Consider the following 25,410-nt stretch of genomic DNA (forward strand, 5'->3'; position numbering starts at 1 on the left):
GGGAATTCAAGGTTAAATTATCTAAACAAGTATATCTCGTGATCCGAAACGAGGAATGTTGGTTTCGTAAATACTCACTATTTCGTGTTTATTAGCTATTTCTGATTAAGGCATTCCGTCGCGTTTTGCTGACGCAGACATTTTGACATTGGCGTGGTGCGTTACGGAAGGGTATTGTCTGCAAAACATGTAAGTAAATATAAAATGTTTTTCATACAACATGATACAGTTCTTTGTGGAATACCGTTACCAGTATTAAATACTATAACTTAAAATGTTTGCTCGTTGTCAAGACTCGTCCGTCAATCATCGCCTTTAGCGTATGCTAGCGATGTCATTAGCAAATCTCTAAATACTAACCATGTTTAATTTCTCTTTCTAGTTGACGCATTATTTGCTGCATTGATGGCTCTCTCCCAGCTTTCAAGGGCCTTCACTGGCCTCCTGGTACAAACTCCATCTACTTGTCTGAGGACTTTTAGGTAAGTTCCTCCTTAAAAATAAAGTGTCATCTTATACATATTGCAAATAATAAGTATACAATTCACTTTCACACACTAGTCTTCACACACACAGACACACACACACACACGATCATGGTGCTTGTAGCAGGAATAATTATAATTTTTTTTAAAAACTTATTGCAAGATCATTCTCATGTTCATTTACCAAATGTAATGAGGGTTGCCTTTTGATTTGAATTTGTTTGCTTTAAAGTTTGTCTCCTGGATTAATTCATTTAGTATGACTACTATGACTACTACTAGAGCTGTAGTCAATTTGAGCTTTAATATTTTGTCTCAGGAGGTTTATCATCAAGATAAAAGTAACCAGTTTCTTTTGTTGTTTTCTCAGTGTATCTGCTGTTACAGCAGCCATTCAAAAAATGACAAGAGTGCGAGTAGTGGACAACAGCCCTCTTGGAAATACACCGTACCACCGTCCGCCACGAGTGATCCACGTCTACAAAAAGAATGGTTGTGGAAAAGTTGGGGACACTGTGCTCCTTGCTATTAAAGGACAGAAGAAGAAAGCACTCATAGTTGGACACAAAATGCCCGGCAAACGCATGACCCCTCGTTTTGATTCAAACAATGTTGTTCTGATTGAGGACAATGGGAACCCTACAGGAACAAGAATCAAGGTCCCTGTGCCCACATTTCTACGTAGATGGGAGCGAACTAACTCTAAAATTCTAGCCATTGCTCATTCTTTTGTTTAATAATGAAGAACTGACTTGAAAGCAAAGGCAACATATGGAGTATGGTACAAATCTAAGGGCATATGGACATTTCATGTGTATTTACTCCTATCTTCAGTAAACTTTAGAAGAAACTTGCCACAATTCTTTTCTCTGCACAGTATCCGGTCATAACTACGTATCTGTAACACAGGACATTGTCAACATGGTTGACATTTAGGTGAGGCCTCCCTATGCTTACAATAAACATAAACTTTACCCTGAGTGCGCAGACCTCTTTTTGTGCAGCCAAAAGAGGGTTAAACTTGTTACATCATATACACCATGAACTAAGTGATTATGCATGAGTGAAATATTTATTGAAGGCACAACATACTGTATATTCACAACAAAACATTAGACTAGCACATAGCTGCTGCTAACATGTCATGTGTAAGGCATTCAGGATCATGTGATCCATGTAAATGTGACTTCAGTGGACTGAAACAGTAGTTTTCACTATGTTGAGTCAACTGTATCAACTTAAATATTAGTGCAAAAACAAGAATCCACTAAAACTAAATACCGGTCAGTTGCTTGACTTCATCCAAACCAAAAAACCCGGTATGATTTATAAACAGGCAATGCTTCATTATAAAATGTCACAATGGGGGGGGATCAGGTGTGTGCTGCTGTCTACCGGTGAGTGACTGAAACTAACATCTGGACACAAGCAATAATTTCTTGTTAAAGTTTTAAAATCAGGAGAGCTATTGGAGAATATGGGACTTCGGCCTTAGAACAATACAATACAAACTCCTTCAGATATCTTCTATCTTTGTGAAGATTTCAGAATCACAAGGGAAAATGTTAGAAAATTGGTCGATAATCACTGACAGCAAAACTAAAATTTAGACATGAAATCAGCTGACATTGCACATTACAGACGGTGATGTTTATCGTGCATGGACACATGCTGTTTTTACAGATGACTCGTGTGGTACAGCGACTCCTTTATTGACTGTAGTTTTGCATAGTTGCGATAGCACGGCTGGATTTTCCTTAATACTTCTTCCAGGTTTGGAACGTTGAGGTGGAGTGAGCGCGACAGGTCAGCTCTGGCGGAGGGGTCTTCAGGGTGAGGGGTTCATTGCAGTCCTCATGCACTGTACCTTCCAGTGCAGATGCTCCTCTTCAGCCACACATTGTCAGGTAGAGCCACTAGCCATTTGAGGAATGAGGATTAGATGAGAATCAACTGGAAAAAATGTACTGAACTTTTTGGAGCTGAACTCACCTCAGTGATGGTCATCTCTGCTACCCCTGAGCCCTCCTGGTCCAACTGCTGGAAATACCCTGTTAAAATAAAAAGTTTAAACTATATACCACTCTATTAATACAGTTTGACAACATAAACCATTCATATGGGCTAATGTCTATCAATATAATAATAATACTTACTAAACATGGCTTCCAGTTTGACCAAGCAGCAGATGAAGTTATCGAAGTCAATCATCTCATTTTCTGCATAACGGGCTACCAGGACCTGGTTCAGTTTGTTATTCAGTTTAAAACCTAGGATGGAAAGCAGTAAAGGTGAAAAGAAAGGGTCACACTTCTCACCCATGAGTGTGTACATGTCGGAAATGATAACCATGAATATCCTACCTGCTCCTTCCACAGCAAGACGCATCTCATAAGAGCTCATGGCCCCTGACTTGTCAAGGTCAAACTCCCTGAAAATCACCTGAGTGATGGAGACAAAAATGAAAATATAAAAATTAAAAGTTCAGTGTTCATGATTTGTTGGTTCACATTATTATTTTAACAATGTTCATTAAAGAATTATTCTTCTAACCAGCCATTTTCGGATTTTGTTCCAGAGAACCTGAAACTCCACCAGTCCTAAACGTGCACTGCCATCTTTCTGATTAATGCCACTTTAAGGAGTAACATTAATGACATTCCAATTACTTTTTTAAACATATATTACAATTAATGTAATTGAATACTGCAAGATTCATGTATGTCTGATAACTCAAAAGGATACATCCATCAGGTTGACCATGGTTCTACAGGAGTCAATACTGAAGCCATCCGTCTTCAGGTCCTTGTCTGAAATGGTAAAAACTGTCACCTGAGGCAGCTGACACAACCATACAGAAGGTCGTCCAGAAAGTGGAATCTGATCCAGTAATGAAAGATATATTACTAATATGACAACTCACGTCTGGTGACGACTCTGTTTAGGATCGTCCTCAGCTCGCGAATAGAAATCTCCATGTCCTGGAAAAGAACAGGAAAAACAAGTGCTTCTGAAAAAAGATGCCATTTGCTAAACCTGGAGATCAGTCGTCACTCAAGAGACCTTAAGAACATGACAGTTAAAGCTACAGGGAATAAAAGTTAAAAAAAAAAAAAACAACAACAACCAAAAAGCTGATAGATCTAAACTTGAATCAACCAGGCTTTCCCATCCCACCAACCCACATGAACTTCCTCTGACTTTTTAATTTATTGTTACATCTCACGCATCTTCAAACATCAGACCACTCAACGTTCTCCTGTTCAGGACGTCTGGTGGTTCTGACATATTAAAATTAGAGAGATTATAACTACACAACAAAATACGTTTCTGTCGCCTGATCCGACGACAGGTAGATCGTAATGTAAAAACTATTTTCTACAATGTTTACAACACTTTACACTTTCAATAACAGCTGATTATGACAAGACTTTTGCGCCAACATTTGCACCCTCTGGTGGCAGGGTTAGAAGGTTGGCAGTTTTTACTGGATTATTGATAACCAACCATGCAAGTGACCAGGGGCAGATCCCTTCACAAGTCATTCTGGCCATCGTCTCAAATACCACGTACATATGATACGAGAGAGGGGCAGAGATCTTACCTCCCCTGCTAACTGAGCAAACATGGACTTAAAGGAGTCATCAATGTCGTCTTCAGTTACTTCATCCTATTAAAAACCACAAAAATAAAAACCGGGTTTAAAATAGGGATTCTCTGTTGTGATTTCCTGCTGTACATTTAATTTATTTAAAAATGTAACATTCTTTTTTCCTGCAACTCTAGTCAAATCACACTGATACATACTCCATCTCCTAAATCCGCAGAGATTTCATCATCCATTTCTCTACAATAGACAAAAACACATTATTGTACGATACACATGGCAAATTCGTGAAAAGTGTCAATAACATCATGTACAACAGACACATACTCTGTTTCCGATTGCTTCTCGGTGAAGACTCGGAGGACAAAGTCAGCCTCCTTGTTGGGCTCAAAAGTGGAGGGTACGATGAGGTACTCTCCAGGTGGCAGACGAATCCGAGTGCTCACTTCTCGCAGGTTAATGAAGGTCTCTGACCGAGCACACGACGAATTGGATAAAAAGAAATTTTTCTTCAGATGAACATTTTGGCAGCCCCTGTACTGATGGAAACAGGAAACAATACATGGATTATGGTTAAAAACCAGTTTCATTGAAACAACATATACAGTACATTACTTGACTACTGCATACATGTCAAGCACAGTTAATTTATGTTTTAACTTAGCTGTATTTAAGTTAAAAACAGTTTTTATATAGGATGAAAATTAATTTATAAAGATTTACAACTTTGAAATCAGTTTGAAATCCTACTATTATTGTTGTCAAATTCAAAATATAATGTCTTTATAATATGGTTAAAGTAGTTTTTAAAAGATGGATGCGATGGATTAATATGGGTCATTCAAGTCAAGACTGTGAAGAACACAATACAACACACACAAGACAATGGCCTCATGAGAAAAAAACTAGCAGGAACTGGCTAACAAACCAGAATGTTTCAACATTTTAAACATTTGTGGGATTTGACGCTCTGCCTACCTCTTCTGGAATCTGCAAAAAAAGAAGAGGTAAAGGAAAAACAGTCAACAAAAATGACTAGAGGAGTATTTTGTCAGCATATCTTTACTACAGCACAGTATGTTTCTCTTCTCACCTCATAGACAGCGAAGCCAATAGTGTGCATGTCCTGACCCTGGCGCCGATATCTACGGCGATCCTTCTGCATGAGAGCTACCAAAAAACTGCACGCCACTTCATCGTCTTCCGGGTCATCATCCTCCTCCAGCAAAGTGATCTTGTATTGGGGGTTGATCCAAAACGTGTCTACAAAAAGAATTCACTTGTGTTAGCCGTAGCAACATGAGTGAAACGCCACCATCTGATAGAGAAGGAACTCACTAGGGTTGTTCCTGCAGCCACCAGCGGAGCTGCCTCTCATCCACGAGCCGTAAAACTTGATGGTGTTCCAGTGGCTGAGGTTGTCCTCACTCAGAGCGTCCGGAGTCAAGTTACAGATCTCCAACCGAGAAAACTGCCTCTTGAACTCATTGAAGGACATCCTGGATGATTAAAATACAGATTTATGGTAAAAACTGATAGATGCCTGATACCACTCTAAAGTCTGCATAGCAAGTGGAAAGCTAAACAAAGGCGTTGATTAGTTTATATACAAAATAAAGCCTGGAAACAGGTGAACAGCTTGACAGCCACTCTCCAATGGTGACAAAGTTCACCACCTCACCACTAATCAACAAAGTAAATACGCTTTTTAAAATCAATATAGACCCCTCAGAAATTTCACTGAAAATCTCTTCGATGTTAAACAAAAAAGATGTGGCGTTACTGTTAAATTCACACCAATGTGAGCTTTGTGGGTCCTAGTTGTTAATTTTTTAATTGGTTTGACAAAGCCAGGAAGACAGTTTTCTAATTTTCAGTCTGTATGCCAGGCTAAAATACGCTAATCCTCTGACTGCATTTAAAAGGAGCACACATCCGGTGGAGAAGTCCTACAACAATGTTAGTCTCACAACCAGGGATGCTGTACTACATTTTTCATTTCATGAATTTTTCTTTCTCTTGAATGTTTGACATGTACATTACCCACAATGCAATGTGACAACAAACAGATTACAATGTTCTCATCTAGGTGTGCCTAACATAGCCTCAAACTGTGAACCAAGCAGTAATGAATCAACAGACATTTACTAAGTCTTCCTCTCTTTAACTTCACAATGCAGATTATTTTGGCTCAATTGCCATCAATCAACATCATCTGAGACAGGTAAACAACTATTTGTACATTCATGACTTTATGCACGCAGTTTCTCATCGTCGAACCATCTAAAAGTAGTAAGTAGTATCAGCTTCACTGGAAAAATACCGGGTGAAGAAACTATGTGAAAGCCAGCCTTCCATCCATCTATGTTATCATAATTTCTAACTCTGGAAAAGAAAAAGGCATATTCAATAAGATCGTTCCATAATTTGTGAGATTATGTGGAACATTTTACCAAAACTCTCCATCTTCCATCTTAAGGTGAAGGTCTTCTCGTTCTGAAGGGTCGATCTCATTCCATTCAGAAGAACTGCACTCAGAAGGTAGAGTGGAATGAACATTTAGAAGAAGACATACGCATTAAAAGAAACATGTTTGTTGTACAAATTATAGTTACGATGCATGAAGCACTCACTTGTCACTCCAGGCACCAGTCCACTCCACCTGGCCCCAAGGGTTACGTACTCGGATTAGGCGTTCCATGCTGCCTCGGAATTCAACCTACATAACATTCGAGTGACCAAAAAAACCAAAACGTAATAACCACCAACATCACTCATGATGACAAACGGTAAACACAAGGCAGACAGACCTCCTTCAATCCAGTGACTGAGTAGGCGTGACCTTTCACAAGCTTCTTGAATGTAACGGCCTCCATATCGAAGGCACTGGTGATCTGTATTAATAACAAAACACAAGTGAAATAGGTGTGTTCCTGATGATGGTCCCGCATTGATCTGTGTGCTGGTGGTGCATTCAGGCCTCACGTCAATAGAGCAACCCAGCAGAGAGCCTCTATCCAGAGCTTTGCTGATTATCCTGTGCAGGTCTCTGGGAGCGCTGCGGAGTTCGTACATCTCAGACACACCACCTGTGAAGTCCTCAAAGCCTTCCGTGGTGCTTCCTCCAGACAGAGCCTCATAGGATCCATTCAGCCTGATAAAACATACAAGAAGAAAAACACTTGAGTTTGATTGCCATTAACTTCCCTTTAAATACAGACATAATGAATAATTTAGCAACATATAGCAGGCTCTTTCAAAACTCACTTGGCATATGCCTTCTCTAGGAGTGCACTCCAGAACTCATTTCCCTCAGCAGAATGAACAAACATCAGCTCCCCATCTTTGACAGGCAATCTATCATCTATCACAACGTCCACCCATTCACCAAACTGCCAGAACTGCAAAACAAAGCAAAAATCAAGAAAGGGCTTGCCTTACATTTGATAGGAAAGAAAGATCAGAAGAGCACACGATTATCTAAAAGTACTTGAAAGTGGAATATTCCAGCGTAATCGTCTTGAAAGGACTGGCCGTGAGGGACGACTCGATGAAGAAGCCTCTCGTTCAAGGTGAGCGAAGCGATGGCTGCTAAGAGCCAGCAGTCACCTGCAAGCGAGGAAGAAACATGAAGTCATCAATTTGACTTTTTTTCCAGGACATAACCAACATCAACAGAAAAAGGTCTCACCAAGCGCTCCCTGACAGATGTCTGTCCTGGTGGCACCACCTACAATGAACTGAGGGTCATCTGTGAGTTCCTGTGGAGAATTTAAATCTCTGGGTAAAGATGAATCAAATCAGTCAAATCCTCGCGATCCACATTGTTAACATTCAACCTCATTGCTAGGTTCGTGCCTATGTGAGCATGAGCTGAATGAGGCCCTGTAAACAAATGCATAGCAGCGGTCAGAGAACCACACGTGACGCCAGCAGCTGCTGTGGTCCAAGAGCTTCCTGTTTCTAGTGTGAGACAAGAACTGAGACGCCCATCATGTCTGTTGCGTGATTACACATTAAGCCGTTCAAACAAACAAAAAATAGCGAGAGCGAGCTATTTCTTATTGTCCTGTTCAGGTGGGACCCCTTAAAATCATTTTCAAGTATGAACGTGCTCATAATTCATTGTGGCACTTGTGCTTTCTCACCGTGGGCCTCTTCCACTCCACATCCCTAGTTTTGGCAGAGTAAGGGGCCAGCTCCTTGAAGCCCAAGGATGGAGGCTCAGCGGGGAAACAGGGGTCTTCAAACAGGACACCCGATTCCACACATTGCTGCTTGAGCGCCTCGTACTCCTGGTTGGAAAAGAGTACAGCCTGCTCCTTGGAGCCCATGCCTTCTGCTCGCAGCCTGTTGGCATATATGCTTGCGGATATCCCTCCAGTTGGAAACATACTGGAGAGAGATAAAAATATGGAGCAGGGTGGGTTTGCATAGTGCCAGCTATAAATAGCAGAATGTCGTGTAGTGGTACACTCTTGTTTAAGAGTTACAACACAGCAATCAGTTGTGGGAGTGTTCACTGATTAAGATAGAACCACATGTAGTTAGTTTGATGCAACAAGGACTCCATATTATGCTGTCAGACTAAAGAAAACACAAGTAGTTTTCATTTATATTTCAAATGTAAATAAATTATAAGAAAATTAAAAGTTTAAATAAATAATCACGGAATTACTTGATTAACTTCCTGAATTCCAAAGTTACCTCTGAATTACCCCTGTAGTTTGACAAACAGAAATAATATCAAGAAATATAAAATTTAAAAAACAAAACAAAACCCTGCACATGCGGCTTACTTGTTTTTGGTCTACAGTACTAGAAAATACTGAAAGAGAACATTATAGTCAGTGTGCGGTTTTTAGAACTTTTGTTAGAAAAACATGCACAAAAGACAAATAACAGACGTGTAGACGAGACGGCACGTTAAACACAGCAAACCTGAAATGGACAGAAATGTGATACCTTGTCTGTATTGGATGGGCTGAGAGGGAGAGTGGGACAAGAGAAAGATAGAGTCATTCACTTAGGTTCTGGCACTGGTACAGATCAAGTGTTTACTCTCTGAAATGCTTTGAATACCCCCAGCGCTACAGAGCCTTGTGCAGCTCTGTTAAAAAGTAGGCCCTTGTGGATGCCAGGGTTTACCATTCATTGGGGGCTTTTTCCCCCTGAATGCTTTGGTTTTCTATGCTGGACAGTTTCACCATCATCAGCCTAGTGTTCACAAAGAACACAACAGCTTTGTCTTGAAATTGAGCATTTAAAAACGAACTGTTAAAGATTTTAGAGTTAGGTGGCTGTCTATCCCATACTTGTTCTAGGAACTTCTAGGAGATTTTTTTAAACAACTTTGTTGGAGAGGAATCTTAATTGCGATCAGTCAAATGAGAAGACAGTCATAGAGCAAACGAAAGGAAAAGCCTGGATTGGATAGTGGTGAGGAACCAGGAGGAACATTTTTGAGTTTACCTGTTCAGTTGGAACACAAAACAAATGTGTTGCCGTAAAAAATAAACTGTTTTCTGGTGGAAACAATCCTTCACAGTAATGATATGGGGCCAAAACCAGAGGCCCCTCACCACTGTAAATTCTGCAGGGACATCCCTCTGTGTCCAAGCGAGGGCTGATCAAAAGGATTTCACTACCCCCCCCCCCCCAATCCACAAAGCAATGCTGATGCCGGCATTCCTGCAATCATGTCACGCTTTACACTTCAACCTTAACAATGTCCCAGAACAAAAACAGTCCGCTCTTCAGACTAAATAATGCTGGATGAATAACCCGTTACTATCACAGGGAAACAGCACGCCGGGAATTTAATGCAGCCTCAGGCGCGTCAGAGCACCTGTTCCGAAGTGGAAAAGACGTCATGCCTGTCTTTATATTATGGTTTTCAGTATGCTTTCTGACAAAAAAAAATATTATTACAGGCTGGTTGTAACAGCTGTTCACTGTGTTGTTATTATTAGCGCACTAGTATGCAGCAACAAAGGCAAAGAAACCGCCTGGCCTGCGCTACAATAAACCCCGTTAGGAAGTGATCAGGGTTCTCAAGCGAACCCTGAACACATGAGTTTGATTAATTAAGAAAGGCGGTACTACTCACCAGCGCTTTGAGGAAAATGATTGTGGAAAAAAAAACAAAAAATGATCGTGAAAATCTGTGACAGGAGGCAGAGGCGTGGAAAATCTGTGACAAGGGGCCGTGGCGTTAGGCGTCAGGAGCGCAGGGCCAGTCGTGTTCACACCGCAGGGCGGAGCAGCCCGACGGGAGGCGGGGCCAGTACCAATCAGGACCGCTAGGGGGCTCTAACGCCTCAAAGTTGGTCCAACAGTTTTTTGTTTTGTTTTTGTTTCTTTTTTTTTCAACACAGACTGCTGTACATACTACCTTTACTAACTACTGCAGTCAGACCCTGATTCCAATCCTGTAAAGATATACCTCACCAGAAAGACATGTGAAATGTAGAGTTCAAAGTGTTGTCTGTTAGGGTCGGAAGGACTCCAAACCTAGCCTCAGAAGTTCAGTACTGCTCACCCAAAAGCACAAGAAAAATTCACAAGCTTTAAAAATAGAGACATTCATGAATGAAGTGAAGAACCAATTAGATATCTGATAGGTAAGTAAAATATTCAGCGACAGCTCACGATGGACATTACACTCAAACTGGCCTATCTGCCTCTCTCTCTCTCTCTCTCTCTCTCTCTCTCTCTCTCTCTCTCTCTCTCTCTCTCTCTCTCTCTCTCTCTCTCTCTCTCTCTCTCTTTGTCTCTTTTACTTGACCTATCTCTTTCCCCAATGTATTTCTCTTTCCCAACTGACAGGTCAAGGCAGATGACCACCTTCCAGAGCCTGGGTCCTGCCCGGAGTTTCTTCCTCAATGAGGGAGTTTTTCCCCGCCACTGTCGCCTATGCTTGCTCTGGAGGGCATTGTTGGCTTTCTATCTGTAAAGAGCTTTGAAATGTCTTCAGATGTGATTAAGCGTATATAAATAAAAGTTGATTGATTGATTGATTGATTGATTAATTGATTGATGGAACATAGCGCACTTCGAGATGCCGTCAGCCAATAGAATGCGCACACGGTATTTCATGACTGCCTACCAAAAATCCGCGATAAGGTGGAGTCGCGAGCATTGATGCACAAGGACACACTATACTTTGATCAAAATCTTCGAATCACACAGTCTCAGTTTGCTTCAATAAGTTTGTCTTTAATTGAAATTAATTAAAAGTGTTCAGTGTTTTAAATGTGCTTTATTTAATATTTATTTTTATTTACCATTGATGAACTTGTAATGTAAATAAGAAAATGCTTGGAATGAGCTCTTGTTCCAATCCAATCCAATCCAATCTTTATTTGTTGAGCACTTTACCACAACTGCAGTTGACCAAAGTGCTGTACAGACAAATAAATAAAAAGAACAAACATTATAGATAAAGGACCATATGGCTCAAACATTGCAAGTAAAATTAATTAATTAAAAACATAAAATATGGATAAAAGCAAAAGCCGTATAATCAGAGCAATAAAAATAAGATAAAATAAGATAAAATAAAATCCAGTGTTGCTTGTTGCTCAGCATCAGTGGCGGATGACTAATGGGTAAACACACCGGATCATGTAGTGTATGCAGTGCTCTATTATGTTGTGTGTGGTTAGTTATGTGCCCTAAAATGTTCAATCACTTATCACAATTACTTGCTCTTTCTTTTCTGCATGTACAAAATATGAACGTATGAGTATGTAACCTAAAGTTAAAAGTAGGTGATGGTGCCTCATTTCAATCAATATTTAGTACTTTGAAGAGAGAGAATACTATTTATAAAAGGATATTAGCTACGTATATCATATTTGTAGTGACTAATTTTTCAATCTACTCAGAGTATGAAAAACGTAGAAGCTTTTATGTAGCTGATCCATAAAATGGAAAAAAATTAAAAAGTTAACCGCAGCAGGAAAAAAAAGCATTGTTGTATTTAGGTGATCACATTTACTTGCACAGCAATGAATTAGACTGATACCTACTATATGTTTGTTAAAAACAAGTGTGCATGCATAATTAATCACTTGTGATGGCACATAAAACCAGCACTAATGTACTGTCTGTCAACACTGGCATTACATAACAGTCATAGATACTAACCAGAAGAGACATAAATCAGGATGGAACTGTTAAGAACATTTGCACTGGCTTACTGCATATGGCAATACAACTCATTATGCTTCCATTAAAGTATAACAGTTTCTAATGGAGAGCAATCACTCATTATTAGCAGCTATGCATTATGTTGGAAGATTGGCTCTTGAGGCAGTGGCTCAGCGCGAGAGCGGTTTGTCCTATGATCACAAGATTGTTTGATTCCCACTCCCGCCCAGCCACCTCAGAGTGTGAGCTGACAGTCAGCTCAACTCCCAAGCACTGCCGAGGCACCCTTGAGCAAGGTGCTGTACCCCCTTACAAGTTGCTCATTAGGGCGCACCACGAAGGAGCTGTCCACCACTCTACCTCCCACTGCATGCTTACAGGCTCCTTGCGTGTATTTGTGTGTTTAGGGCCTGTACACACTGATATAAATGCATGCAATTACTGATTACTAGAGTGTGCTTCTAATTTCCTTTCAGGGATTATAACAGTATATAAAATTTAAAAAATAGCAGGTTTCTTCTTGGCCTACATTTTGGAATATAACTACTTGGGTTTATAAAATGAAAGAAGCAATATCCTTATAGGCGTTTCAATTTGTTACCCTGCACTACACCCATTACGTACTGAGTCTACAGCAGAATCATTGTGACCAGGGTTCGATTTGTCAAAAAAATAGAGGTTGCATGTTTCTTTTGCTGTTTTAAAATCATGAAGAAAAAAAAACAATAATAAGGTTAACTGTAAGCCCTGTGAGCCTAAATCCCAACAGTTGACTGTTCATATTTAATACAAATTTAGAAAGAAATATTATGATTTATTTGCTAGCTACGATGTGGAAGGCACTTATCAGAACACCATGTTTTTTTTTTTAAATTTAAAATTTTATATAGTAATTTAACACTAACTAGAGTACACTCTAGTTAGTGTTAGTGTTAGTGTTAGTGTTAGTGTTAGTGTTAGTGTACTTCAATCGCATGCATACAAGTTAGTGTGTACAGGCCACTGTAGCACACACACAAAAGGGGTCCGTAGGCATGTAGGGGGAGGTAGAGTAGCGGGCAGCTCCTTCATGGTGCGCCCCAATTGAACAACTTGTAAAGGGGGACTGTGCCTTTCTCAAGGGCGCTTCGGCAGTGCTCAGGGAAGGTGAGCTGACACGACCCGCTCTACCGCCCGCTCTATCACTGAGCCTCTGCCGCCCCTTATGTTGGGTCCATTTGTAATTGACCAGAGAACAACACAAGGTCAGCTGACCTCTCTGTGGATCCATCTTGGTGCTTGTCTTCTGTCTAACAGACGTTCACGGTGACATCTTCCATTCTTGCTGTACAGTCAGTGCTAACAGTGCTGGTTGCTTGCTGCCTGCAGGCCTGTTTGGTGAAGACCAGTTTTCATGTTTCCTATCACATTGTTAGAACTATTTTAGTTGAAGACATTTCTGATGTGTTCTTTCTCTTTCACATTGAATGGACTTTGATTGGATTGGATTGATGCTTATTCAGTTCAAAGAAACAAGGACAAATCAACCAGTAATCAAACAGCTGATGGTACGTTTACTTGACCTGCAGCAGAAGTCTCTCAACCTGCAGGGCCTTTTAAGGACCGCTCTTTTGGCCACAATCTCTTTCAGCTGGGCCTGCTGCAGCCTCATCAACCTACTTCCCTTTGTTTGGTTTGTTGTACCTCACAACACGACTTTACAGTATGATTCACTCATCCACGCACAGCTGACATGACTGATACCCTTCATACATACACATGCCATCAGTAAATTGTTTTTGCTCATTTGTTTTAGTTAAATTAAACTATTGACTGTTATATCTGTGTGTGGCCTCCCTTTTGTTGCCGAGCTTGAGCCAGGTGGTAACAAAAGGGGGCTCGTCTGGGATTTACTTTAATGCTGGGACTCTGGTAAGAGTATAGCTCGTTAAGGTAGTGTTTCACACAGATTTTGGTTGACTTTGGTATTTCAGCGGCATGCTGTTCCATATATTTTGGCCTCCAAAAGGTCAGAACATGTTTTCCTGAACTGCCAATAGGATTTGAGGGCTGGTAAGTTATTGCTTAAGGGCATAAGCAACATGGGACACTGGCTGTCCCTGTTGACCCTTTTTTTGTTTTAGTTTTATTTTTGTGCAGCAAGTGGGGCCACTTCCAGGGCTGTACAGGTGATTATCAGCATGCTGGTAATTAACCGGGTCGCTGGTTATCGTGCTTATTTCATCCTGCCACAACCCTGCATGAAGACTAGGGTTGAGTGATTTAGCTAGTTATTGGTTAGCCAGAGGTATGAGGTTCCAAATTCAAAGCAGCCGTTAATCTTGTTGGGCAGTAGTGGAGAATTTTGTCTTTTCTTCTAAATTTGGCTTATCTGTGGTGTGTTGAAGTAGTTTGGTGCTGAGAAAATTTAACCCTAGGTGGTCAAACCAGGAAATGGCTTCAATTCAATTTGTTCAGGCTCCATGTGAGGATTTGCTCAACTCGTATAAAAGAGATCAGCTCTTTCAAGTAGCTTATTATTATAGTGTTGAGGTTTCTAAAAGGGTGAATAAAGAGCAGTTGCTAGCCACATTAAAGGCCTGATTGGTAGAGCTAAATATTTTGTCTTCTTTGGGGGAAGGTACAAGTGCTCAGGTGGATGTGACTAGGCTGTCTGATGTAGCTTCGGTTGACGTCAGTGGGCCCGGTAAAGTGTTGGCTCCTGTTTTGGCTGGGCTTGGGACTGGCTTGACGTTTGAGCAACAGAAAGAGCTCTTTCTGCTACAACTCCAGCAGGAACAGAAGAATTTAGAAAAGCGGAGACAGGAGGCCCGTCTGCGGAATTCTGAACTAGCCCATGTCCAGGCAACACAAAAGCAGTTGGAACGTTACAAGTTGGATCTCATAAGTGAAGACAAGCCTCAGGCTGAGCCAAACACTGAAGAGTCCATTTCACGTGTTCCTCCCACTCCGTCATCTTTTAAGGTTGCCATCAATTTACGGTTAGTTCCGAAGTTTAATGATCGGGACCCTGATATTTTCTTCATGTTATTTGAGCATTTAGCTGAAGCACGTAATTGGTCTGATGCCGAGCGTATTCTACTGCTTCAATGTGTGCTCACTGGCAAGGCCCAGGAGGCTTTCTCAGCCTTGAGTGCTACAGACAGTGGTAGCTATCAGTTGGTTAAAGCTGATGTACTTAAGGCATTTGAGCTAGTACCTGAAGCTTAACGTCAGCGTTTCAGATAATTCAGGAAAGAGAAGCGGTCTTGCACTGAATTTGCTCTCTATTTAGCCACTCTCTTCAACCGCTGGTGTGTCTCTTCGGACGTAGAAACCTTGGAGGATTTGCAGGAACTGATCTTGCTTGAGCAGTTTAAAAATTCTCTGCCTCATCGTGTTGTTACTTACCTAAATGAGCAGAAGGTATGCAAGGTTTCAGATTCGGCTAAACTGGCTGACGAGTTTGTCCTGACCCATAAAGTTTTTTTTGGTGAGAGCCGTGGTCGTGTCGACTCTGGTTGCAGGGAGAGCATTGTGGGGGCTTTCCCCAGCAAGTCTTTGTCAAAAGGGACAGATGTGTCGGATGGTTTTGTTTCACTGGTTGGAAGTGATAAGAAAGTACTTGTAAAGAGACTGAGAAGCTCAGGGGCACTGGACTCATTTATTGTGAACTCTGTGTTGCCTTTCTCCCCAGAGACTGATACTGGGACCAGCATGGCTGTCCGGAGAATGGGTTTGACTGTCTTTTCCGCTCCTCGGCATAAACTGACACTGTTTTCAGATCTGGTGAAAAGTGATGTGACCATGAGAGTGCGCCCTTTTTGCCTATGGGGGGAGTACAGGTCATCTTGGGGAATGACCTGGCTGGCGATCAAGTGTGGCCTGTTGCACCGGTAATGGTGGACACCCTGACTTCTCAGGTAGGAGTTTTTGAGTCTCTCAAAAATCCTCCCATAGCACTACCTACCCGTGCAGTGACATGTGCTATGAGTCGTGCTGATGGTAGTTCATGTCTTGCTGATTCAGATAAGAAAAGAGAGCCTGTGTTTCCTGTGCCTGTTTTCCCCTTACCTGTATCTTGCAGTGACCTTGTGAAAGAGCAAAAAGAGGATCCCTCGCTTCGGTCACTGTACAGCCAAGTTCTTCCAGCTGATGAGGCAGAAAGTGCAGCTCGTGGCTACTTTCTCCAGGATGGTCTGTTGGTGATAAAATGGGTTCCCCAGAGGGCTATTTTTTGGGGAATGAGATTGTGCAAGTAGTTTTGCCCTCTGCATTACATTTAACTGTCCTTCAGATGGCTCATGATGGCGTAGCTGGTCATTTGGGTGTGAGGTAAACCTACGATCGAGTCATGCTGCATTTTTTCTGGCCACACTTGAAAAGAAATATTTCAGCCTTTATCAAAACCTGCCACACATGTCAGTTGACTGGAAAACCAAATCAGGCAATTAAACCTGCCCCTCTGTACCCTATTCCAGTTGCTGAACACCCCTTTGAACATCTGATTGTTGACTGCGTTGGCCCTTTGCCACGTTCCAAAGCTGGTAGTAGCTTTTTGCTAACTGCCATGTGTCAGGCTACCCGTTATCCTGCTGCTTATCCCCTCAAGAACATCACCACCAGGTCAGTTGTGAAAGCGCTGACACAGTTCATGTCTATTTTTGGTATCACAAAGGTTGTCCAGTCTGCTCCAAGGGTCTAATTTCTCATCAAAGTTGTTTGCAGAAGTGTTAAAACAACTAAATATCAAACATTCACAGTCCAGCGCCTACCACGCCCAGAGCCAGGGAGCTCTGGAGAGATTCCATCAAACGTTGAAGTTTCTTCTCTGAACATAGTGTACAGAGCTGGACAGAGATTGGGAAGAAGTTTTGCCCTGGCTGTGGTTGGTTGCCAGGGAGATGTCCCAAGAGAGTTTGGGTTTTAGCACCAATAACCTGGTTTTTGGACATAAAGTTCGAGGCCCTTTAGCATCCCTTCAAACTGACTGGCAAGCAAAACAGGCCCCACAAAACTTGATCGACTATGTAAATAGTTTCAGACATCGACTGTATTGTGCAAATAAATTGGCAAGAGAATATACAAGCAGCTCAAAATAAAATGAAAAGTCTCTATGATTGCATAGGTCAAAGATAAAAGCTAGTGCTCTTACCTACTTTCACAGACCAGAGCAGTAGCTTTGATCTATGGTCTTACTCACACTGGCCTTCTCCATTGTCTTTCTATCTTATCCGGTTCCTGAGTGTACGAAAGTTGAACTTTACTTAGTTTTCTCAAGGTCAAGGTCATCATCTCATTTTCATACCCTTCGCCGCCAGAGTAATGTGCTTTTTGTTTCATCTTTCTATCTGCGAAAATATTTGGTGGACTAACTAACAGATGGACAGACGGACGAACATTCAAACACTGACATTTAAAATACATCACTGCTTTGAAGCAGAGTGTAATAATGTACTGATTTTAGCCCCACCCACCTCCGATCAAACCACACCCACTTATGGTTTAAGGGCCGCCCATTCCCACTACAGATACGGTACAGGTAATTTAGATGTTTGAACAGATACAGATACAGATAATCGTGTACTCACTCATCCCTAATAAAAACATTACTCATTTCATAAATTATGCTACCTAAATTTAAATCTAGGGCAGCACAGTGGCACAGTGGGTAGCGCTGTCACCGCACATCAAGGCTGTTCTAGGTTCCACTCCTGCTCTGTGCAGTTTGCTTGTTCTCTCCAAGTCTGCGTGGGTTCTCTCCGGGCTCTCCGGCTTCCTTCCACCTCCAAAAACATGTGCTTAGGTGAGTTAGCCGGTCCAATATTGCACATAATGTGTTAGTGTTTGTCTGTGTCTCTGTGTGGCTCTGCGGTGCACTGGCGTCGTGCCCGGAGTTTTCTCCTTCTCACGGCCCTAGTCAGCTGGGATAGGCTCCAGCTCATTTGCGAGCCACTACAGGGGATGGAGCGGGATGAAAATGAATGAATGAATGAAATTTAAATCTTGAAATAATACAGCATAAATACCAGTTAAATGCTTTGGTGCTGCGATGTAAACATGACTTTAATATTGTTCTGATTAGCTAAAGGTGTTAAATTATTAAATTACATCAATGAATAAAGTCATAACAAAATAAGATGTAAAATAAATAAAAAAATCAGTTGTCTGAGTTTTCATGGAAACGTTTGGGAGTTTTTTTCTTTATGAAGTTTCATTCGACCAATGAGTGTGCTGCACTGGACTTTGGTAACCAACGGTAATGGTTGATGGGGTGGACTAGCTCTTCAAGACATCAAAGCACTGCCACTATATAAACTGGACGATAGCCATCATCAGTAATTCTCCGCTTACTCTATCAACATATAAAGTGAGTTTACTGATATATGTCCTATTTTTGTGTTCAGGCAGATAGCATATATAAATATTTCCAAATTTACTGCAATGATTTACTTCTGGAGAAAGAGATCTAGAGAAAGCTTATGACAGGGTGCCCAGAGAGGAATTGTGGTATTGCATGAGGAAGTCAGGAGTGGCAGAGAAGTATGTTAGAGTGCTGCAGGACATGTATGAGGACTGTAAGACAGTGGTGAGGTGTGTTGTACAGTAGGTGTGACAGAGGAGTTCAAGGTGGAGCTGGGACTGCATCAGGGATCAATTATTAAGTTAGACAGGAATCTCCATGGACTATTATGTTTGAGAGATCTGCAGTGAGAGTAGGGAACAGGTGGATGAGAAGCTAGAGAGGTGGGGGTTTGTCCTGGAAAGGAGAGGAATGAAGGTTAGCCGCAGTAAGACAGAGTACATGTGTGTGAATGAGAGGGACCCAAGTGGAAGAGTGAGGTTACAGGGAGAAGAGATCAAGAAGGTGGAAGATTTTAAGTACTTAGGGTCAACAGTCTAGAGCAAGGGAGAGTGTAGAAAAGAGGTGAAGAAGCGTGTACAGGCAGGATGGAACGGGAGGAGAAAGTGTCAGGTGTGATGTGTGATAGAAGAGTTTCAGCTAAAATGAAAGGAAAGATGTACAAAACTGTGGTGAGACCAGCGATGTTGTTTGGTCTAGAAAAGACAGGAGACAGAGCTGGAGGTAGCAGAGATGAAGATGCTGAGGTTCTCTTTGGGAGTGACCAGGAAGGATAGGATCATGAATGAGTACATCAGAGGGACAGCACAGGTTAGAGGTTTTGGAGATAAAGTCAGAGAGGCCAGACTGAGATGGTTTGGACATGTCCAGAGGAGAGATAGTGAATATATTGGTAGAAGGATACTGAGTTTTGAAACTACCAGGCAGGAGGCCTAGAGGAATACCAAAGAGGAGGTTTATGGATGTAGTGAAAGGGGACATGAAAGTAGTTGGTGTGAGAGAAGAGGATGCAGAAGACGGGGTTAGATGGAGGCAACTGATTCGCTGTGGCGACCCCTGACGGGAAGAGCTGAAAGGAACAGACAGACTGCAATAATTTACTTCTACATTAAAAAATATTGAGCATATAAGCATAGCTAACATTTTTTTAACAAATACGAATATAATCTTGCTTGAGAGCTTTAGGTCTGGAGCCACTTCCATGGATTACAAAAACTTTTCTGTAGTTTTTTTGACACTGTAATTTAGATGAATTGTTTATCTGAACAGTGTTCATTTATTTCCACAGGTTTTGCGAAAGTGAAAAGGAAAAAAAAAACCCCAAACAAAGAACCCACGAATGATAGAAGAAATTGTATCCGCTGTGTTGTTTCTGAGGGGCCTGGTGGAAAGTGCCCACTGCAAGCCAGCATCTCACAAGTTGGATGATTTTTGTTTGGAGCTAGTGACTGCCCTGCAGGAAAAATTCAGAGGGCACTGGTACCCTGAAAACCCCAGCAAAGGCCAGGCATTCAGGTACAGCTTTCCACTTAAGATAAAATTCAGTTATTTTTGTAATGATATTTGGGTGAATTGTTTTTTGGGCAACGTTAGAGCCCTTGTAAACTAACCGTGCTTTTGTTTGCAGGTGCATTAGGGTGAATCAATTCTCTGGACCCGATCCAGACGTCCTTCGGAGCTGCCAGGAAAGTGGCATTCACAGCAGTGAGATGATCATGCCTCCTGAGTTGACGCTGTGGGTAGACCCTGGTGAAGTTTGGTGTAGGTGAGTGAACTGGTCATGAACATACATACATGCATACATCTTCAGTACTCGCTTCTTACAGGGTTACTGAAGCCAATCCCAGCGGACTCGGGGCATGATAAAGGGTACACTCTGGGCACAATGCCAGTGCACTGTGGAGCCACATGAAGGACAGACAGACACGCACACACACACTCACATCAATGTCTTGTGGCTTTTGCATTTTGTGGCTTGGATGTCTTGGCTGCTTGGTGGCTGGGTATGACATTTAACTGCATTTGACCAGGAGAGGGATTGGCACTGCTAGGTTCAATTGCCCAAGACATCACGACCCTCGACAGTGGATGAAATGGTTGTGAAAATGAATGAATGAATGAATGAATGAATGAATGAATGAATGAATGAATGAATGAATGAATGGACACTACATGATAACAACCACTGGTCATCTGTGGTGCCCCAAAGACCCTTCGGGGTTATAGAATAGGTTAGGCTAGGCTAGGCTAGTATATACTGTACGTCGGTATCAATAAAATGACTGACTGCTGTCTTCACCCTCTGTTCTCATTAGAATCGGAGAAAGAAATTATAATTTCTTGGTAGTCAGACTCTCCAGCACCGAGGAAGAGCACAAAGCCCTTGAAGAGACGACAAGTGTCATGGAGAAAGTGATGTCAGATTCCCACTCTGCCACTTTCTCTGATGCGGAGAGCGGTTATAGTTCTCCTCTCACAATATCTGGCACAAACAAGGTAAGGCATCACATTGTTTAGAATTCCCTCAACTATGTATCCTACTGGTCTAGGACAGAATTTAAACTTTTGGAATGGTGGACTACGATTGTCTGCTGCAGTCAATGGCAGCTTCTAATCATTGTGGTTTCTTTTTTATTCGAGGCACTGAATCCAGAAGCTCCTCCATTTGTTCCGCAATGGATTATGGATCATGGATCTTTCCTGCTAACAGACGAAGACCTTTTAACTGAAAATAAAAACTAATCTTCCATTTTATAAGTTCTGCATTTTTACTACTTGAAAAATTCCACTTGATACAAACTATGACATAAGGTCATCAGTTCTTATCTGTACAAACTGGCTTTTATGGTTTTGTGTTCCATGGCCTCATCTCATCCATTAAATGGTTTTTGAAGCGGTCAGGGAGCCAATGCCTAGTTTAGACTAGCCTATTCCATAATCCTGGAGAGTCATTGGGGCACCAAAGACGACTGGCGGTTGTCATCATATGAAGTATCTTGAGCAATTAAACCTGGAGGCGCCCATTCCTCCCTAGGTTGGATTCAGTTTAATGACAATGCAGCGACTCTATAAACCAGTCTGATGTGCTTTGCCCTCTGGTCCTCATCAGCACATGTGCAGCCAAGTTTTTTTTAATAATTGGAGATTTGAAATACTCTTTTTTGGGAAGATCAGAGACCAGGGCATTACAGTAATCTAAGCAACAAGAGATAAAGCATGCATTAGCACTTACCGTACTGGCCTGAGAGAGAAACAGACGGACTCTGGCTACGCTTTTAAGGTGATACAAATCCAGTGATGTGCAGTCAGGGAAGGCAGATGAGGCACGGCCTGGCTCGTCTAGCTGTGCTGGTATGCCATACAGTGACACCGTAATGCTATCTCTCTACATGTTGCGATTAAATATTCAAACACGTTTGCTCTATGAACTAAATTTCCATAATTTAGCTAATGTATATGATGTACAGTGTTTTTTTGTCGACAACTGCATGTGTGTAACGTCTTTCTTGAGTTGAGCGGTCCTGAAACCGCTTGGAAAAGGCACTACGTGAGGCACGATGCTGTCGTGCCTCTTTGGTAAGGGGCGCTGGTGATCCCAGGGATTCGGCCGAGGAGTCTTCTTCCTCGGCCGTAGAAGTGACAGCAAACTACAGCCATTCATTTGTTTTCCGCTCGCCTTGCCTTACTATATAATTTTCTTTGCTGCTTTTGTTCAGAAGGAGCGGCGCATGGACTTCATTTATAAGTAAACGTAACATAAACACGTGTAGGTAACATAACGTATTTTTTAATCAAATGTGCTCATTTGTGTGTTACAGTTTGTACGTGTAAATAATTCTGCTATGAGACCTAAAAATAACTCACTCACTGTTGTTAATTAAATGGTGAATAAGTAGGTTCATACTGTTTGTAAAGATCCCATGAAAAACGGAAAAGGGAAAAATGTGACCCTGCCCGGAGGAAGCCCGGGGCCCACGTCTGGAGCCAGGCCTGGACGGAGGGCCCGTCAGCGAGCGCCTGGTGGCCGGGTCTGCCACGGGGCCCGGCCGGGCTCAGCCCGAAAAGGCAACGTGGATTCTTCCCACCCCTGTGGACACACCACCCGCAGGGCAGACCGATGGGGTCGGGTGCGCTGCCATATGGGTGGCAGTGAGGACAGGGGGTCACGACGGACCAGACCCGGGTGGCAGAAGTTGTCTTTGGGGACATGGAATGTCACCTCACTGGCAGGGAAGGAGCCGAAACTTGTGTTGGAGGTGGAGCGCTACCAGTTGGATCTGGTGGGGCTTACCTCCACGCATAGCCTCGGTTCTGGATCCAAACTCCTGGATAGGGGTTGGACCTTGTTTTACTCCGGAGTTGCGTCAGGCGTGAGGCGCAGGGCGGGTGTGGGGATACTCACAAGCGAGCGCCGCTGTGTTGGAGTTTACCCCGGTGGATGAGAGGGTCGCTTCCCTACGCCTTAAGGCTGTGGGGGGGGGGGGGGGGGGACTCTGACTGTTGTTTGTGCATATGCACCAAATATCAGTTCAGAGTATTCGGCCTTCTTGGGGTCCCTAAATGGGGTCCTTGATGGGATCCCTGCAGGGGACTCCATTGTTCTCCTGGGGGACTTCAACGCACACGTCGGCAATGATGGAGACCCTTGGAGGGGCGTGATTGGGAGGAATGGCCTCCCTGATCTGAACCCGAGCGGTGTTATGTTGTTGGACTTCTGTGCTAGTCACGGATTGTTCATAACTAACACCATGTTCGAACACAAGGATGCTCATAAGTGTACCTGGTACCAGAGCACCCTGGGTCGGAGGTCAATGATTGATCTTGTGATCGTATCATCTGATCTTCGACCGTGTGTTTTGGACACTCGGGTGAAGAGAGGGGCAGAGCTGTCAACCGATCACCACCTGGTGGTGAGTTGGGTCCGCTGGCGGAGGAAACCTTTGGATAGACCTGGTAAGCCCAAACGAGTAGTGCGGGTGAACTGGGAACGTCTGGAGGAGGACTCTGTGAGGCCTTCAATTCACACCTCCGAAGGAGCTTCTCGTGCATCCCTGTGGAGGCTGGGGGCATTGAACCTGAATGGTCGATGTTCAAAGCTTCCATTGCTGAAGCTGCAGCTGAGAGCTGTGGTCTCAAGGTCTTGGGTGCCTCAAGGGGCGGTAACCCTCGAACACCGCGGTGGACCCCGGTGGTCAGGGAAGCCGTCCGACTGAAGAAGGAGGCCTTCAGGAGCATGTTGTCCCTGGGGACTCCTGAAGCAGTTGCAGGGTACCGACGGGCCAAAAGGACTGCAGCCTCGGCTGTGATGGAGGCAAAACAGAGGGTGTGGGAGGAGTTCAGAGAGGCCATGGAGAAGGACTGTCGGACGGCACCAAAGTTGTTCTGGAGGACTGTCCGACACATCAGGAGGGTGAAACGGGGAACCATCCAAGCTGTATACAGCAAAGATGGGACACTGTTGACCTCGACTGAGGAGTTTGTCGGTCGGTGGAAGGAACACTTTGAGGAACTCCCGAATCCAACTACCCCAACTGACCCGTCCTCTGTTGCAGAGGCAGAGCTGGAGGATGATGGGGGATCAGAGTCAATCTCTCGGGGTGAAGTCACCGAGGTAGTTAAACAACTGCACGGTGGCAAAGCCCCGGGTGTTGCTGAGATTCGCCCGGAAATGCTGAAGGCTCTGGGTGTTGAGGGGCTGTCGTGGATGACACGCCTCTTTAACATTGCGTGGAAGTCTGGGACAGTGCCGAAAGAGTGGCAGACTGGGGTGGTGGTTCCTCTTTTTAAAAAGGGGGACCAGAGGGTGTGTGCCAATTACAGGGGCATCACACTCCTCAGCCTCCCTGGGAAAGTTTACTCCAAGGTGCTGGAAAGGAGGGTCCGGCCGATTGTCGAGCCTCAGATTGAGGAGGAACAATGTGGGTTCCGTCCTGGTCGTGGAACAACGGACCAGCCTTTTAATCTCACAGGGATCCTAGAGGGGGCTTGGGAGTATGCCCATCCAGTCTACATGTGTTTTGTGGACTTGGAGAAGGCATATGATCGTGTCCCCAGGGATATACTGTGGGAAGTACTGCGGGAGTATGGGGTGAGGGGGCCTCTCCTCAGGGCCATCCAATCCCTGTACGCCCAAAGTGAGAGCTGCGTTCGGGTTCTCGGCAGTAAGTCGAACTTGTTCCGAGTAGCTGTTGGCCTTCGCCAGGGCTGCGCTTTATCACCAATTCTGTTTGTGATTTTCATGGACAGGATATCGAGGCGTAGTCGTGGTGAGGAGGCTTTACAGTTTGGTGGCCTGAGGATTGCATCACTGCTTTTTGCAGATGATGTGGTCCTGTTTGCGTCATCAGCCTGTGACCTGCAGCGCTCACTGGTCCGGTTTGCAGCCGAGTGTGAAGCGGCGGGGATGAGGATTAGCACCTCCAAATCTGAGGCCATGGTCCTCAGCAGGAAACCGGTGGAATGCCTTCTCCAAGTGGGGAATGAGATCTTTCCACAAGTGAAGGAGTTTAAGTATCTTGGGGTCCTGTTCACGAGTGAGGGAACAATGGAGCGTGAGATTGGACGGAGAATTGGGGCAGCAGGAGCGGTATTGCAGTCGCTTTACCGCACTGTTGTTACAAAGAGGGAGGTAAGCCGAGAGGCAAAGCTCTCCATCTACCGTTCAATCTTCGTCCCTACCCTCGCCTATGGTCATGAGCGATGGGTCATGACCGAAAGAACGAGATCGCGGATACAAGCGGCTGAAATGGACTTTCTCAGGCGGATAGCTGGTGTCTCCCTTAGAGATAAGATGAGAAACACTGCTGTTTCCGAGGGGCTCA

At 43.3% G+C, this 25,410-nt stretch overlaps 3 protein-coding genes across 3 annotated transcripts; 2 read left to right on the plus strand and 1 right to left on the minus strand.

The window, feature by feature from the left end:
* Positions 1–155: 155 nt before the first annotated feature.
* Positions 156–1,459, plus strand: mrpl14 (mitochondrial ribosomal protein L14). The gene is made up of 3 exons (XM_068327921.1): positions 156–189; positions 383–482; positions 856–1,459. The coding sequence occupies exons 2-3, from the start codon at positions 406–408 to the stop codon at positions 1,220–1,222; spliced, it is 444 nt and encodes a 147-aa protein (XP_068184022.1). The 5' UTR covers positions 156–189; positions 383–405; the 3' UTR covers positions 1,223–1,459.
* Positions 1,460–1,535: 76 nt separating this feature from the next.
* On the minus strand, positions 1,536–10,321 carry capn1a (calpain 1, (mu/I) large subunit a). The gene is made up of 23 exons (XM_068327920.1): positions 10,202–10,321; positions 9,058–9,076; positions 8,241–8,487; positions 7,784–7,853; positions 7,583–7,701; positions 7,360–7,493; positions 7,078–7,246; positions 6,903–6,986; positions 6,726–6,811; positions 6,546–6,620; positions 5,431–5,591; positions 5,186–5,355; positions 5,071–5,082; positions 4,420–4,631; positions 4,293–4,332; positions 4,090–4,155; positions 3,409–3,466; positions 3,231–3,295; positions 3,039–3,107; positions 2,849–2,927; positions 2,642–2,755; positions 2,478–2,536; positions 1,536–2,401 (listed from the first exon to the last, which is right to left on the minus strand). Exons 3-23 carry the CDS (start codon positions 8,484–8,486, stop codon positions 2,375–2,377), a joined length of 2,115 nt encoding a protein of 704 aa, XP_068184021.1. The 5' UTR covers position 8,487; positions 9,058–9,076; positions 10,202–10,321; the 3' UTR covers positions 1,536–2,374.
* Positions 10,322–18,459: 8,138 nt separating this feature from the next.
* LOC137604110 (protein BTG3-like) lies at positions 18,460–22,338 on the plus strand. Its single transcript, XM_068328043.1, has 5 exons — positions 18,460–18,595; positions 19,878–20,104; positions 20,217–20,354; positions 20,905–21,085; positions 22,306–22,338. Exons 2-5 carry the CDS (start codon positions 19,929–19,931, stop codon positions 22,336–22,338), a joined length of 528 nt encoding a protein of 175 aa, XP_068184144.1. The 5' UTR covers positions 18,460–18,595; positions 19,878–19,928.
* The last annotated feature ends 3,072 nt before the right edge of the window (positions 22,339–25,410 follow it).

This window comes from Antennarius striatus, chromosome 11 (assembly GCF_040054535.1).
Source record: "Antennarius striatus isolate MH-2024 chromosome 11, ASM4005453v1, whole genome shotgun sequence".
Taxonomy (NCBI): Eukaryota; Metazoa; Chordata; class Actinopteri; order Lophiiformes; family Antennariidae; genus Antennarius; species Antennarius striatus.

Bases quoted from the DNA above. Each gene is read 5' to 3' on its own strand.
- LOC137604110 (XM_068328043.1), top strand. From the start codon at position 19,929: ATGATAGAAGAAATTGTATCCGCTGTGTTGTTTCTGAGGGGCCTGGTG. The intron at 20,105-20,216 runs GTACAGCTTTCC...TTTTGTTTGCAG, and splicing joins AGCAAAGGCCAGGCATTCAG to GTGCATTAGGGTGAATCAAT. The intron at 21,086-22,305 runs GTAAGGCATCAC...GCTTTTGTTCAG, and splicing joins CAATATCTGGCACAAACAAG to AAGGAGCGGCGCATGGACTT.
- mrpl14 (XM_068327921.1), top strand. From the start codon at position 406: ATGGCTCTCTCCCAGCTTTCAAGGGCCTTCACTGGCCTCCTGGTACAA. The intron at 483-855 runs GTAAGTTCCTCC...TTGTTTTCTCAG, and splicing joins ACTTGTCTGAGGACTTTTAG to TGTATCTGCTGTTACAGCAG.
- capn1a (XM_068327920.1), bottom strand. From the start codon at position 8,486: ATGTTTCCAACTGGAGGGATATCCGCAAGCATATATGCCAACAGGCTG. The intron at 5,356-5,430 runs GTGAGTTCCTTC...TTCTTTTTGTAG, and splicing joins TGGCTGCAGGAACAACCCTA to ACACGTTTTGGATCAACCCC. The intron at 2,537-2,641 runs GTAAGTATTATT...TTATTTTAACAG, and splicing joins CAAACTGGAAGCCATGTTTA to GGTATTTCCAGCAGTTGGAC.